Genomic DNA, 15,395 nt, shown 5'->3' with positions numbered 1-15,395 from the left:
GCTCGAAGAAAAAACATATTCGATACCTTCAAACGAGGTCTTGTTATTCGACCTAGACTTTGACGTGTTATGATTTTATTTTGCATTTACTCTGAGAGAACAGAGTAAGACTTACGAGAAAAACACTAATGGCATTAGCATGATATATATTTAAACTATAACAGTAAATACTTTTGTAATATACAACATTTTTATAGTACAATGACTTATTGTAAGCCTCTTTGACTCTTTATGAGTTTAATTTCCGATTCTAATTTATCTTTACCTCTTTTAACGTCCAATAACGCAACCACTGATCTCAAGAGTTCATCATATTTTGTCATAGTTTTACGAGTAGGCATTATAGGTTTCCAATTTGTACCACCTACAGTTGGAATGTCTAGTTCTTGTAAAACGTTATTCACCGATTTAAGAACAGATTGCCTTTGTTGCAAACCAGGCAACTTCTGAGTTGATCTTAGTATAACACCCGGGGTCAACTTTTCATTTGCATGATAATAAATACCGTAAGCCTCTTCTTCTTTTACTGTAAGACGCTTTGCAAGTAATTGTTGAATGGCACTTGATTCATGCTTCAAGTTTACACCTGATGCTTGTTGTTGTTTTAGCAAGCCGGATAAATATTGTTGTAAATGAGTTTGGAAAGTGCGGTCCTTTTTGAAAGATGAAGAGGCTGCAACTGGAATTGGAGGAGGAACAGGATCTTGGTTTGTGGGGATATTTGATCTTTGTTGTTGTTGAAGCTGGCGTTTTTTTTGGTGTTTGTCAAGAATCATCAAATTATTATACAAGTTAGCCAAACCTTGAGAGCTTTGGTATTGCTGAACCGATTGTGAAGACTGGGGAGAATCGAGTAAAGTAAGCAAATGAGACCTTTCAACAAGCATTTTCTTAGCAGCAAGTTCGAACCTACGTGCTTCAATAACAAGTGATTCTTCCTCGGCGATTTCTGCCGGAGTTCTCTTCAATAAACTTTCAAGGTACTTCTTTCTTTCAGTTTCTTTTGTTTTGGAGTATGACTGCAATGACTCTATTAAACTAGGATTGGAATTTTCTTGATGTTCTAAGATTTTAGCACATAGCTTGTAGAAATGATCTTTGAGATCTTCAAGAGTACGGCCCTCATATCTGAACCTATCAAATACAAGGTGCCATTTGAGTTCAAAAGCTTTACATAACTCGAAAAGCTCTTTTGTCTCTTCGTATGTCCAGTCATCTACTTCATTGTCCTTTTCTGAACTGGTCTGCTGTTTCTCACCTTCATCAGTTTCACTCTTATCTTTAGAAACGCCATTTGCATCCTGCTGGCCATCTTTTTCTCCATCACTTGACTTGTTCTCCCCTTGTTCTTCCTTCTCCTCAGAAGGTTGTTCTTGTTTTGGTTCTGACCCCTTTCTATCTTCTTTTATCTCATCCATGAATTTGTCAAACAATTCTTCATCCACTAATTCAGGAAGGTCAACGCCGACATTGTACTTATCGAAGAAATATGACTTCTCCATTGATTCTCTCTCTAAGAATTCTTTAGAGCCTTTCACCCAATGATATAGTTGCGGGCCATGGGCATTCTTGCTATTTGCCTTGAATGGCATTCGGGTCCAAGGCGAAGGCTTAAAAGCTAGTTTCTCCCTCGAGTTGGCATTGTTATTATTAGATAAATTGATTGGTGGTGTATTGGGTCCAAGTAAATTATACAATTCCCTGGCCATCCCAGTCTGACGAGAGTGTGCCACTTGGTCATTACTTTTCAGCTTCTTCTTCGCAGGCTGATTCACACCATCCCTCTGGACATTCAACACGTCCAATATATCATTCGCTGACATCGTTGAAGCTATTTAAACTGTTAGTTTTATCATGTATTTTATTTTATTTTTTTCTTTTCAATCTTTTTCCACTCACTCAACATCAACACTAAAAAAAAAAAGATAAAATCTACAGTTTTACCAGTTGATTTACATGTTATAGTCGTTTATCATAAAAAGTATATAAAAGAGATGCAAAATTCTAGTTATGACTTCAAGCAACGTAGTGGTAGGTATTTCTGAGATCATCATCTCTTTTGAGATACTCTTTTTCGATCAAATCTTCGATTCTTTGCTTGATTAGAATAGTCAGAGGTTGAAATCGGTTATGAAGTTGTTTGACTAGTTCAGCAACCAAGTCGTTATGGGTAATGGTTTGACGGGATTTCATAATACGGACAATAGCTGCATTGACCACGATTTTTCTTCCTTCTGTAATGTTTGCTTGGACTTCTTCTGATTCTTCTTCGTTTTCGGTCTTTTTAGGATTTTTCGAAGAATTTTTCGAAGAGCTTGAAGAAGCCGAAACAGTCAAGACTTTTACTTTAGGAGAAGGTGACTTGAACTTGTCATTTAATCTAAAGACATCATCGTCATTTATTTCTTTTGTGAGTGGAGTTTTAGTTAATAGTCTCAGTCTAGGAGCAACAGCTATTGATTGCAATTGCCTTTTCAAGTCCATTTCGGGGATTTTAGTGAGTTCTTTGATTTCTTGATAATTGAGCGATCTGGCCTCTTCAAAAGCCAGAACAGGATCGCCATTTGCATCTGTTGATTGAGGGGCAAATAAGAGCATAATTATACCAGCATAAGTAGACATATTTATGTCATAGGTTTTGGTTGGATAAGTTATTCTCAAATCCATGGAACCGAATTTTGGACACCAAAATAGAGATTTATTATCGTTTTTCTTATTAGTAAACCAAAACTCTTCAAAGTCTTTAATTGTTTGACGTAATTGAGATGACCAAATAAAACCAACTTCGCCATCGACATCATTAGTTCTTGAAAAATTTTTATAGTCTTTAGTCATTGATTTAGGCCAATCGGAAACATTACATATTTTCAAATCCAAGTCAATAACTGATTTTTTGTTAGTGGAAGAAACATATTTTTTCCAATCAACTGTCAAGTCATGAGACAGTTTAATATCTTTATTCATCTTGATAACTTTTTCTAACGAGGCACTCCCCATTTCTTCACCCAATTTAGAGATAATCAATTCTTCTAAATCGTTACCCAATCTAGTGTTGGTGGATAATTTTGGTTGTTGAACCCCTTTTGAGTGTAAAAATCTTTTAGCAAAATGATTTGCATAGTGAGCTTCGAATGCATCTTTATCTTTAATGAATTTTAAAAACAAAATTGATTTATTTATGAGGTCATCAGTTTGATCGACTGAAATTCCGTTACTTGAGGAATCTTTAGTAACTCTTTTAGCACCAGAAGTTGAAGATTTCGATAACTGTTTAATGAAATAATCCATATAAACAGAAAGAATTTCTGGACCATTGATACTGGTTGCATCGGAAGCCTTTCTTGAAGCTCTCAATGCACTAGAAGAAGACCCATTTATGAACTCTCTCATTGCCACTGAGATTGTTTGTTCAATGAAAACATCTCTATCGAAGGATTCTCTTACTATGAAAGAATATTGATTTTGGAATTCCAACACTGAATCGACCCATTTTATAGCAAAAGAAGTTGAATTAGTTCCAAATTGTTGAGGTTTTTTGTTTGGAGCGTTAGAAGTTTCTGATTGGGTTTGTTGAAGAGCTTCAATGACCAAAGTTGGTAATCTACAACCTTGGTTGATCACCAATTCTTTCAAGCGGATTTTCAATAGGTTATGATCAGTATCTATTCTTCCAATCAATTCGTACAATATTTTTAATTCTGTTATATGGTGTCTTTTGAAATTATTTGGTTCCTGAGGAGTGAAGAGTTCTACTCTATCTGATTCTTGATTGAAGATGTTAACGAGAATTGGTTCTAGTAAATATGATAAACCATGCTGTTCTAGAGGGAAATTAATAACGCGATCGATTTTATCTTTAATCAAGATGTTATTCATTAGATTAATAAGTTTAGGATAAGTAGTGGCGGGTAGGTAAAAGGCAATACGATTTTCCTCATCTTTGATGAATTGATAGATATCATGTAAGTATTTGGACCCCAGGGAATTCATAATATAATCTTCTGATAAATTATAGAAGAAATTTTTAGAATTTTCAAGAAGTTTATCTTCAAAGTATCTTTGATAATAATTTTCACCGTACTGAAGGTTATTTTTACTATCAGTTTCCACCAATAATTCCACCATATTAATTACTTTATCAATATACATTTTAGAAGTAATCACTTCACCTTTTCGACTTTTGGTTATTTCTAGTATCACGATGGTAATAAGTTTTTTCCCGATTTCATTATCATTAAATTTAACAAAATTATTCTTGAATAATTGAATACCTAAATCATAAATTAATAATTTTTTATTTTCTTTAACATAAACTCGATTCAAGTACATTAAAACATCACTAATAAACTTCATTGATTGTAAGTGTTCATCCCATTCCAGTAGCACCGCCTTCATGAAGTCCTCATTGATCGAGTCCCCCACCGACGACGAAGAAGTGGCGGTGAAGATATCAAGAACCTTAGATCTTCTCTCAAGTAAATGTTGTGCTATGAGCTGAGTAACACTATCATACAATTTAGCCCCAAACTTCCTCAAAACCAACAAATACGCCTTTCGATACAACTGCTCGTACGAAAGACTAGACACGTTCTTTCTTTGGATTTGAACTATAGCATTTGAAAGTACCGACCAGGATTTTTCAAAATCAACTGCTCCATCGGAACCAGACTCGCCATTAGCATTGCCACCCACCGATCCTACGAGCGACTTTCTTGGTGGTCTTATCTTGGACCTTCTTGAGCCTGGAGGCAACATTGTACTTTGTCTATTCTTCTCAAAAGCCTGTTTACTGCTGCTTTCCCCAAACCAGCTTCTTTCACCTACCGGCCCTGCTTACTTTTCCATTGATTCCCTTCAAACTGCAAACAATGAAGACTTTTGCAGATTATTACACGTGACGTGTCACGTGTAATAATGTACGGGTCTTTTGTTTTCCGTTTTGGGGGTTTACAAATTTACCGCATTTGATTGGCTGAGCGGGCGCGCCCACCGCAACCGGAGAAATCGCTGGGAGCGGAGACCGGTAACGGACCGGAGGCGAACAGAATTTTTCGCTTTGATGACTCTTTGCTGGACAAAACCTCCGCTTCAACGACGGAGGATTTGAAAAAGTTTATATAGAGAAAGAATCGCTATTTGAATTCAAATAAGAACTGTATAGGCCAAGAATAGCAAAGGCAAAATGACTAACCCAAGAACTTTATACGATAAAGTTTTCGACGATCACGTTGTTCATAAGGACGAATCGGGATCATACTTATTATATATTGATAGACATTTAGTTCATGAAGTTACATCTCCACAAGCGTTTGAAGGCTTGAAGAACGCCGGTAGACCAGTTAGAAGAACCGACTGTACTTTGGCTACCGTTGATCATAATATTCCAACGATTTCTCGTGCTAATTTCAAGGACACTGATACTTTTATTGAACAAGAAGATTCCAGATTACAAGTTAAAACATTGGAACAAAATGTTAAGGATTTTGATGTTACTTTCTTTGGGATGAGTGATAGCAGACAAGGGATTGTTCATATTGTTGGACCGGAACAAGGATTCACATTACCGGGTACCACGGTTGTTTGTGGTGATTCTCATACTTCAACTCATGGTGCCTTTGGTGCATTAGCCTTTGGTATTGGTACTTCAGAAGTTGAGCATGTTTTAGCTACCCAAACCATTATTCAAGCCAAGTCCAAAAATATGAGAATCACCATTGATGGTGACTTACTGGAAGGGATCACTTCAAAAGATTTGGTTCTTCATGTTATTGGAGTTATTGGTACTGCTGGTGGGACCGGTACTGTTATTGAATTTGCTGGTAAAGCCATTGAAAACTTGTCGATGGAAGCAAGAATGTCTATTTGTAATATGGCCATTGAAGCCGGTGCTCGTGCTGGTATGATTAAACCAGATCAAACTACTTTTGATTATATTAAAGGTAGACCTTTAGCTCCAAAAGGTGATGAATGGGAAAAAGCTCTCAAGTATTGGAAATCTTTACATTCTGATGAAGGTGCTCATTTTGATTATGATATTAAAATTAAAGCTTCCGATATTGTCCCAACAATCACTTGGGGTAATTCTCCTCAAGATGCTTTACCAATTACTGCCAGTGTTCCAGATCCTTCAAATGTTAGTGATCCAATTAAAAAATCCGGGATGGAAAGAGCTTTGAAATATCAAGGTTTAACTCCAAATACTCCTTTTAAAGAAATTAAAATCGATAAAGCTTTTATTGGTTCTTGTACTAATGCTCGTATTGAAGATTTAAGAGCAGCAGCAAAAGTTGCTAAAGGTCATAAAAAAGCTGATAATGTTAAATTAGTTTTAGTTGTTCCTGGTAGTGGATTAATTAAACAACAAGCTGAACGTGAAGGTTTGGATAAAATTTTTGAAAATGCTGGATTTTCCTGGAGAGAAGCTGGTTGTTCAATGTGTTTAGGTATGAATCCTGATATCTTGGATCCTGAAGAAAGATGTGCTTCTACTTCTAATAGAAATTTCGAAGGTCGTCAAGGGGCTGCTTCAAGAACTCATTTAATGTCTCCTGCAATGGCTGCAGCTGCTGCAATTAAGGGTCATTTCACTGATATTCGTGAATATGATTATGATTTAACTGATGAACCTTCGATTGCTATTCAAGCTGAAGAAGATAAAGAATTACAAGATGCTGTATACGAACATGAAAAACAACCAATTGAATCTAATCCATCTTTAGAAGATGATAGATTAAATGATATTCCAAAAGAACCAGAACAAAAAAAGACTAAAGTTGCTGGTGCTCCTTCTGCTGCTGGTGGTATGGATAAATTCACTACTTTAACCAGTATTGCTGCTCCTTTAGATAAAGCTAATGTTGATACTGATGCTATTATTCCAAAACAATTTTTGAAAACTATTAAACGTACTGGTTTGAAAAATGGTTTATTCTATGAATTAAGATTTGTTAAAGATCCAGCCACTGGTAAAGACGTTGAAACCGATTTTGTTTTAAATGTTGAACCTTATCGTACTTCTGAAATCTTATGTGTCACTGGTGATAACTTTGGTTGTGGTTCAAGTAGAGAACACGCTCCTTGGGCTTTAAAAGATTTTGGTATCAAATGTATTATTGCTCCTTCTTTTGGTGATATTTTTTATAACAACACCTGTAAAAATGGTTTATTACCAATCAGAGTACCTCAAGATATCATTGTTTCTAAATTGCATCCAATTGCTACTGCTGGTAAAAAACTCACTGTTGATTTACCAAATCAAAAAATTTTAAATGCTGAATCTGGTGAAGTTTTAGTTGATCATTTTGAAATCGAAGAATTTAGAAAACATTGCTTAGTTAATGGTTTGGATGATATCGGATTAACTTTACAAAAAGAAGATTTCATTTCTAAATACGAAGCCCAAAGAAAAGACCGTTTCTCCTTCTTAGAAGGTGGTTCTAAGTTAATTAAACCAATTAAAGGTGCCAAAAAATCTTTATATGGTGTTAAGGCCCAAGAATGGTAAACGCCCCTCAACCAAATATTTGTATACCTGTTACTTTTATCTTGATTTACCTTGTCTTTAATTCTCTTATTTATTACATTTTAATTAGTATTTATTTATTTTAGGACTAACCGTACCAATTGTAGACTGTTTTTTTTAAAAAAAAATTGGCCCACCTAAGTCTTACAAATACTTGAAGACCAAGCAAACTCAGGCTGACATCCGGATCTATAACCCAATACCTCTTCCATCCAGTAGTAGTTGTATCATTAATGCTGACCCAATGATATTGTGCGGAACACGACCATCGAAAAACGGATGATAAAAGACTTTGGGACACAAGTATCAACTGACTAACAGCTTCTTTTTGGATTCATAGAATATGACGAACAAGCCAGCGGAAGCAGCATTGCTACAGATACTCAAGAACACGCAAGTGGTGAACAGGCCATTTTTCCAGTTCGTTAGAGGGGTGTCTAATAAAACAAATAAGAATGATGCGCTAGGGCATCACGAAGCCGATAAGAATAGTAATATTTTATTGGCAGATGCATTGAACCTTATAGCTCCCAAGAGTGAAGTGAAGAATACTTATAATTATAAGCCTTCGATTATTAATCATTTGAGGAAAGGGTCTGCACAGGAACAGTATGATCAATACACTCGTGAAACCACTCAAAAGCAAAAGACAAAAGTTGATCATCAGATGAACCATTTGATGGAGGACTTGAGAGTTCTTTATGGAGTTAAGCCTAGAAGTAATTATGATGTTGTTGATTTATCGCTTCTGGAAATTAAGAAACACATACGGCTTTTGACCAAAGAAAGTCAAATTATTGATTTGATCAAAGTTTTGTATTATCAGGATAAATTACTGGTTGGGATCTTGAATGAGTGTATGTTTAATAAGCATTTGAGAAATTTGAATGAATTACCAGTCAATGTCGAGTCTTTGGGCTATGATTTCATGATTCGTAATAAATGGTCAAGAATAAACTATATTCAATTCAATATTGTGTTAATGAAAAAACTACGTGACTGTGGTGAAACCAGTGGTATGTTGAGAAATCTTGAAGCCAACTTCAAATTGAATTACTTACCACTGATTGAAAATAAGACCTTGGGCCCTTTTTACGAAAGAATAATCTGGAGAATGTACTTCCAGTATCGTGACCAGTTGAAACAAGAAACTCATGATGAATTGTATTTTATCAAGAAGCTAGACTACAAGAATGCATTAATGATTTGGCAAACGTCTCCAACTTCGAAACATCACCAATTATCAGCATTTATCTCTCATCATTTTCATGATAAGTTCAATATATTACAAAGATTGTTTTGGCGATTATGCAATCATAAATCCGTTCAAACGATCATTGAACAGGATATTCAAAATAATAGCTCCCACTCTGCATTGTTGATTGATTTAAAGAAGTTTACAGTTAAGCACCGTTTGCATTCGATCCTTTTTAATCTTGAAAACATGGATGCCAAAACCAGATCTCAATTCTATTTATCAGTGAATGGGATGGAGTCCATCATTGAACTGATGAATAAGGACTTGCAACCCCACGACATCCTAAAAGAACTCCGCCAAATTAGACAAGACCATGTCTTGAAAGCATTAAAGCTGGAACCAACTCCGGCCGATTCCTCGTGGTCATGGGTATCTTCATTCATGAATAGTAAGTAGATTTAGATTCAATATAAACTTGTACTGCCATTTCTTTATATATCTTACTTCCCGGTCAATTATACCCCATATAACGTAGTTTGGTGGCATCTACACCGTAAACCCTATCTCTTTAATGAGACTTAAATTAGTTGAAAATTTCAAGACAAAAACGCTGGAAAAAATGCCCAAAACCACAGAAAAAACCAAAAAATAGAATTAACAAGGGTTCAACTAGAGTTTCGACTACTGTGAAGATCTATAGCAATAAAGCAGCTTAAACGTCTTCTATAACCTTTGCTAGAATTGAATTTGAGTAGAAAAAAGATGAAATTCGGTAACAACAATCGCAATGCATTCAGCATAAAGACTCTATTAGATATCTTAATTGGGTTGACTTCCGTTGGAATTGTATTGATAACTTTAGGGGGTCCTGGAGGAGTTAGTGCTGCCGCATTACAATCCAATCCTAACAAAAAGAATGTTATTTTCATGGTCACTGATGGTATGGGACCAGCCTCTTTGGCCCTTACTCGTGGGTTTAAACAATTTAGAGATAAATTAGAAATAGATGATGTTTTGACCTTAGATAAGCATTTCATTGGGACTTCAAGGACTAGGTCCAATAACTCTTTAGTTACTGACTCTGCTGCGGGTGCCACTGCATTTGCTTGTGCATTAAAGTCTTACAATGGTGCTATCGGTGTTACCCCTGATAAACAGCCTTGTGGGACAATCTTAGAAGCTTTGAAATTACAAGGTTACTTGACTGGTCTTGTTGTTACCACCAGAATCACTGATGCTACTCCTGCCTGTTTCAGCTCCCATGTTGATTACAGATCTCAAGAAGACTTGATTGCTCAACATCAATTAGGTGAATACCCCTTAGGTAGACTGGTTGATTTAATTCTTGGTGGTGGTAGATGTCATTTCTTACCTAATTCTTATCCAGATGGATGTAGATCTGATTCAAGAAACTTAATCGAAGAAGCACAATCGAATGATTGGAGTTATGTTGGAAATCGTGAAGAATTTGATTTACTTAAATTGGGTGAGAATGTTACTTTACCTTTATTGGGATTGTTAGCCAGTACTGATATTCCTTATGCTATTGATCGTGATTCAAAAGAGTATCCATCATTAGCTGAACAAGTCAAGGTTGCATTAACTTCATTGTCTAAAGCTACTAAAGACTCTGACGAAGGATTCTTTTTGTTAATCGAGGGATCACGTATTGATCATGCTGGTCATGATAACGATCCAGCTGCTCAAGTGAGAGAAGTTTTAGCTTATGACGATGCTTTTAAAGAGGTTATTAAATTCATTGATGAAAGTGACGTTGAAACCGTTGCTATATCTACATCTGATCATGAAACTGGAGGATTAGCTACCGCTAGACAAATTGCACCAGATTATCCAGATTATTTATGGTACCCTGAAGTATTGCTTAATAGTACTCATTCTGGAGGATACTTAACTCAAAAAATCCTTAAATTTAAACAAAGTGAATTAGGTTTAAAATCAGATAAATTTAAGCAATTTCTCATTAAAGAAGTTGTTGAGGCCGATTTAGGTATTAATGACTATACCAGCGAAGAAATTGAATTACTTGAAAAATATTCCAAATCTTCAGATTCTTTGAAAAACTATTTGAATGATTTAGTTCTGAGAAGATCCCAAACTGGATGGTCGACCCATGGACACACTGCTGTTGATGTTAATATCTATGCGTATTCTAATTCTGATGAGATCAATAAAAAATTATATAGTCGTGAAGGGGGATTACTTGGTAATCACGAAAATATTGAAATTGGACATTTTATGGAATCATTAACTGGCGTTAGTTTGGAAGAAGTTAGTAGTTTAATCAAAGATACTAAACATTCTCCAGGGGTACAGCAATTTAGTCAAGATGGTTTCCATAAACAACAAGTTTTTGAATTTGTTTAGAGTAAATTACAATTTTTTGAATTTTTTTTAGAAAAATATGAAATATTATTTATAAATTTAAAAATGCTATGTATAGATTAAGTATATAAAAGAATAAAGAATAGATTTGATCTTTTTCCAATGATTATCTCTTAAATTGGTAGAATTATATGATAAAAATTTATATGATGAAAATGTAAAAGATTAATAGAAATAAAGATGCAAAAAGATAATGTTATAATGCAAATAATTTATAAAGGTGAAAAAGAATCAATTAATGTTGAATAGAATAATCTTCTTTACACATTTTAGCTCTTAAATTTTCACCGAATTTATAGAAACTAAAAGGAATTAAAATCATAGCCAAGGAGATAAAAGCTAATAACCAAGAAGCCCATTGTAAACCCAAATTATGATACATTTGAGTAACGAAAAGGGGGAAAGCAGCCCCACCAGCACTTCTTAAGAAGACTTTAGTAGCCAAGGCACTAGCGGCGAATTTAGCATAAGTATCAATGATATAATTATTTAAGGAATAATAAATAAGCACCATACCATAACCAAAAGCAATACCGGAAGAAGCAGGACCAACCCAAATGATGTGTTTATAAGAAGTAGCACCCAAGATGAATAAAGCGATACAAGGGAAAGGAGACCCAATCATGGCCCCGATTAATCTATCTTCAGGTCTTGGAGTTCTTCTTTTACATAATTCATTATATTTTTTTTCCAAGATTGGAGTAGTTGAAAGAGCCAAACCAGCCCCGATTAAGATTGGAACGTACATAAGACCAATTTTATCATCTTTGTAACCGTACAAAGTGTTGAAGATGACGGGATAAGCAAAGAAGAAAGCATAAAGTAAAGCATAGATCAAGGCCACGAATCCACAAACCAAAACCAAAACTGGTTCTTGAATGATAAATTTCAAAGGTCTATATAAACAAGTATTAACCAATTCAGAAAAGGACATTGGAGAAGCTTCTTGTTCAGTCATGATTTTACTATTACCAGTTTCAGCTCTTAATTTTTTAGCTCTTTTCTTTAAAATGACTGGAGCATAAGTTTCCGGGATGAAAGCCATAAGGACCCACATTAAACCGGCAAAAGCCAAATTGACCCAAACCATTAATTCATAACTACCAGTGTCAACCGAGATAAACCCGTTAACAATTCCACCAAAGACCGGACCAGAATAAGGACAGAAACTAAAAAAGGCAATAGCCAACCCTCTAGTTTCATTATGTAAATCAACCAAGGAGGCACCAACGTTAGTTAAAGCGGAAGAACTGAACACCCCACAAAGGAAACGACAAACAAGAACCCCAGCGATATTGGGCGATAAGGCAACTGGGATATTAAAGATGGTATATAAACCAAACGAGATGAAATAAACTGGTCTTCTACCAATTTGTTCCGAGAGCGGAGCCCAAAGCAAGGGACCAATACAGAACCCTAAAACCATAAGGGAAACCGAAAGAGTGGCGACTTCTTCAGAAACATGATATTTTTCTTCGATAGTACCCAACCCACCTGCAAGAGAAGAAGAACCATAAGCAGCACTAATCACCGCACAGGAGTAGACAAACGTGTATAACCATCTGATATAAGGGTTCCAATTATGAGGATTTTCTGGGTCGTCAATAAGAAAAGTGACAAACTCGATTTCGGGATCTAATTCTTGTTCTTCTTTAGCAGCTTCATCACCTGACGCAGGCGAAGGATGATCGTCTTTTTCATCCGACGAAGAAGATTCGTGGTCTTCACCACGAAAAGAAGACGTCGACTTACGGTGGCTCTGGATCGATTTGGTTCTACCCAAAGACTGTAAGGTTTGGGCAGGAACCAACCCAGTAGTGGTTTCCAAAGTATATTCTTCTGGGAAAATGGGGTTTTCCACCGGAGGAGCATTCAAACTATTGGGTTGCGGGATATCAGACGAGATCCCCAACTCGTGTAAAGACTTGGCCGTTTCCGTACGGGTGATACTCAACTGCTGGTTATCGTTAGCAGCAGAGTATGCAGAGTTTACTGGACTCAATTCTGATTGTGCATCAGTATTATCATTAGCATTACCTTCATAGGCATTTGGAACATAAGCGTGTAAATCCTCAGCAGAGCCAAGGGATTCATTAGAATGAGGCATGATTATTGTCAAGTTTAATATACTATACTAGGAATTGGAAATATAATGGACAACTGCTTCTTTATATATAAACTAAGGTGAACACCAAATACCCGAGAAGCGGGAGCAAGGAAAAATAAAATAAAAAAAAGAAAAAAAAAAGAAAATAATGTAAGAAATCGCAACGTTTGAAGTATTTATACCTTACTCAACCGTTCAAGCTCATCGATCGCATACTCTGTTGGCCAACGGCTAAACGACCCTGCTCCAGCACCAAGTATTGGGTGATTTGACATCAGTTGTTGGTTGTTTTTGGCATCAATTGAAGGCTTTTCTCAGATATTTTTTTTTTTTTTTTTCGCAGCTTTTCCGTTAGCCGTGCAATGTGACCCGTACACCCACGGGTATTTAGCGGGAACCGGGGGGCGCGTGAGGCTGAACCCCCTGGAACAACGGCGCGTGCGGTACGGGCGAGGTGCACGGGTCGCAACATTGATGGTGCTCCCGCTGATTTCCGAGGGCGGCTTCCGGGATGCCGGTCACGTGCCTGCGGCAGGGTCTCGGATATTTGACGGATTATCTTATTGACGCGGATACTGATTAAATAGATAAGCTACGTCGTTTTGTTTAGCAGTCGTCTAGTTGTTTATGAGGTCTAGTCGTGAAGTTATTTATTTGGTTATTATGTAGTTATTTATATTTGTTGTGTTATTTGGTTATTATTAGTTGTGTTATTTGTGTGTTATTTGTTGTGTTATTTGTTGTGTTATTTGTTGTGTAGTTATGGTTGTATCGGAGTTGAATCGGACAATATGTAACGAATTACTATTAGTGAAGATACATTAATAATGTTGTTTTTGTCTGATTTTGATGGTATCGAAGTTATACAATTTAATACCGTAGTTTTTCTCATAAGGATGAATCAAGGATTCTTTATAACATTCTAAGATGGCCGACTTTAAGTTATCAACCGATTCTTGACTGATTTGGAAATGACATGCTACTCTACCACCCATCAACTTAACGTTGTACTTGCTACCAATTTCGACTAATAAACTAGGATCCATTTTATTTTTTTTCAAATCAATGAAAACAAAACTGGTATCAACGGGACTCTCTAATTTGATATCATGGTCTAAACAAAATTTACCAATTTGTTTAGCATAATCATGGGATTTCTTCAATTTCGATATATTTTCTTTAATGGCAATTTCGGCCATCTTACACATGATACCACCTTGTCTGATACCCCCTCCGCATTGTTTTTTAAAATGATTAGCTTTTTCAATGAATTGGCTGGTTCCAACTAAAATTGACCCCATTGGGGCCCCCAAGGATTTACTCAAACATAAACTGATACTATCGAAATACGAACAGTATTCTTTAATTGAAATTCCGGTTTCAATATGGGCATTCCAAATTCTGGCTCCATCTAAATGTAATTTAACATTATTCTTATTACAGAAATAGCTGATCTTCTTGATCTCTTCCAAAGGTATTATGATCCCGTGTAATGTGTTCTCCAAACTAATCACTTTGGTGGGTGCTGCATGAATATCCCCTTCGTCTTCAGTAAAATTCTCTAAAATATCTTCAAAGGTTAAATAATCTCCGTTCAGGGGCTTGATGGGATGCACCATGGCTTGCGATAAACTGGCCAACCCTCCGGCTTCGTGCAAGAATACATGACTTCTATGATCACACATTATTGAATATGGTGGTTGGTATAAATTAGATCTAATCCCAATTTGATTCGACATCGTACCACTGGAACAGAAAAGAGCCAGTTGTTTCCCAGTTAACTCGGTCATAAACTCCTCCAACTCATAGGTGGCCCTATCCTCCTGGTAAACCGCATCTCCCAACACCATTTCTCCACTACTGAGCTGGTGGGTGATTTGTTCAATCATACTCTTGGTTGGAACCGTAAATGTATCACTACGGAAATCATTATGGGTGGTGGGGAACTCTTCTTCACTAATAACAGTCATCTTGTCTATATCCTATCTCAAGGAAAAGTTTCTGGCCAGTATATTCTGTTATATTTATACTTTATCCAACTGATTAGTCATAAGTTGTTGCTTCGGATTGGGAAATTTCCTTCGCTCATTGCACTTGCCGGAAAAAAAAAACGAGATGAGTTTGGTTTCTTTTTTTTTTTTTGTTTTGTTAGCAGATTTTTTTTT

At 36.1% G+C, this 15,395-nt stretch overlaps 7 protein-coding genes across 7 annotated transcripts; 3 read left to right on the top strand and 4 right to left on the bottom strand.

The window, feature by feature from the left end:
- Positions 1-206: 206 nt before the first annotated feature.
- SWC4 (Swc4p) lies at positions 207-1,823 on the bottom strand (the record flags this gene model as incomplete). The annotated part of the gene is made up of 1 exon (XM_020218427.1): positions 207-1,823. The coding sequence occupies one exon, from the start codon at positions 1,821-1,823 to the stop codon at positions 207-209; it is 1,617 nt and encodes a 538-aa protein (XP_020077674.1).
- A 132-nt stretch (positions 1,824-1,955) lies between these two features.
- Positions 1,956-4,755, bottom strand: HYPBUDRAFT_10065 (cullin; the record flags this gene model as incomplete). The annotated part of the gene is made up of 1 exon (XM_020218064.1): positions 1,956-4,755. One exon carries the CDS (start codon positions 4,753-4,755, stop codon positions 2,017-2,019), a length of 2,739 nt encoding a protein of 912 aa, XP_020077673.1. The 3' UTR covers positions 1,956-2,016.
- Positions 4,756-5,105: 350 nt separating this feature from the next.
- Positions 5,106-7,504, top strand: LEU1 (3-isopropylmalate dehydratase; the record flags this gene model as incomplete). Its single annotated transcript, XM_020222702.1, has 1 exon — positions 5,106-7,504. Exon 1 carries the CDS (start codon positions 5,183-5,185, stop codon positions 7,502-7,504), a length of 2,322 nt encoding a protein of 773 aa, XP_020077672.1. The 5' UTR covers positions 5,106-5,182.
- A 361-nt stretch (positions 7,505-7,865) lies between these two features.
- HYPBUDRAFT_4694 (uncharacterized protein) lies at positions 7,866-9,176 on the top strand (the record flags this gene model as incomplete). The annotated part of the gene is made up of 1 exon (XM_020223445.1): positions 7,866-9,176. The coding sequence occupies one exon, from the start codon at positions 7,866-7,868 to the stop codon at positions 9,174-9,176; it is 1,311 nt and encodes a 436-aa protein (XP_020077671.1).
- A 207-nt stretch (positions 9,177-9,383) lies between these two features.
- Positions 9,384-11,105, top strand: HYPBUDRAFT_165338 (alkaline phosphatase-like protein; the record flags this gene model as incomplete). Its single annotated transcript, XM_020222701.1, has 1 exon — positions 9,384-11,105. Exon 1 carries the CDS (start codon positions 9,483-9,485, stop codon positions 11,103-11,105), a length of 1,623 nt encoding a protein of 540 aa, XP_020077670.1. The 5' UTR covers positions 9,384-9,482.
- Positions 11,106-11,257: 152 nt separating this feature from the next.
- Positions 11,258-13,567, bottom strand: TPO3 (spermine transporter). The gene has a single exon (XM_020220796.1). It carries the CDS (start codon positions 13,228-13,230, stop codon positions 11,359-11,361), a length of 1,872 nt encoding a protein of 623 aa, XP_020077669.1. The 5' UTR covers positions 13,231-13,567; the 3' UTR covers positions 11,258-11,358.
- Positions 13,568-13,870: 303 nt separating this feature from the next.
- GLY1 (Gly1p) lies at positions 13,871-15,371 on the bottom strand. Its single transcript, XM_020219554.1, has one exon. It carries the CDS (start codon positions 15,198-15,200, stop codon positions 14,052-14,054), a length of 1,149 nt encoding a protein of 382 aa, XP_020077668.1. The 5' UTR covers positions 15,201-15,371; the 3' UTR covers positions 13,871-14,051.
- Positions 15,372-15,395: the final 24 nt, after the last annotated feature.

This window comes from Hyphopichia burtonii (assembly GCF_001661395.1).
Source record: "Hyphopichia burtonii NRRL Y-1933 unplaced genomic scaffold HYPBUscaffold_2, whole genome shotgun sequence".
Taxonomy (NCBI): domain Eukaryota; kingdom Fungi; phylum Ascomycota; class Pichiomycetes; order Serinales; family Debaryomycetaceae; genus Hyphopichia; species Hyphopichia burtonii.
The sequence above is the reverse complement of the archived record's forward strand: the minus strand, read 5'-3'. Positions and strand labels throughout refer to the sequence as shown.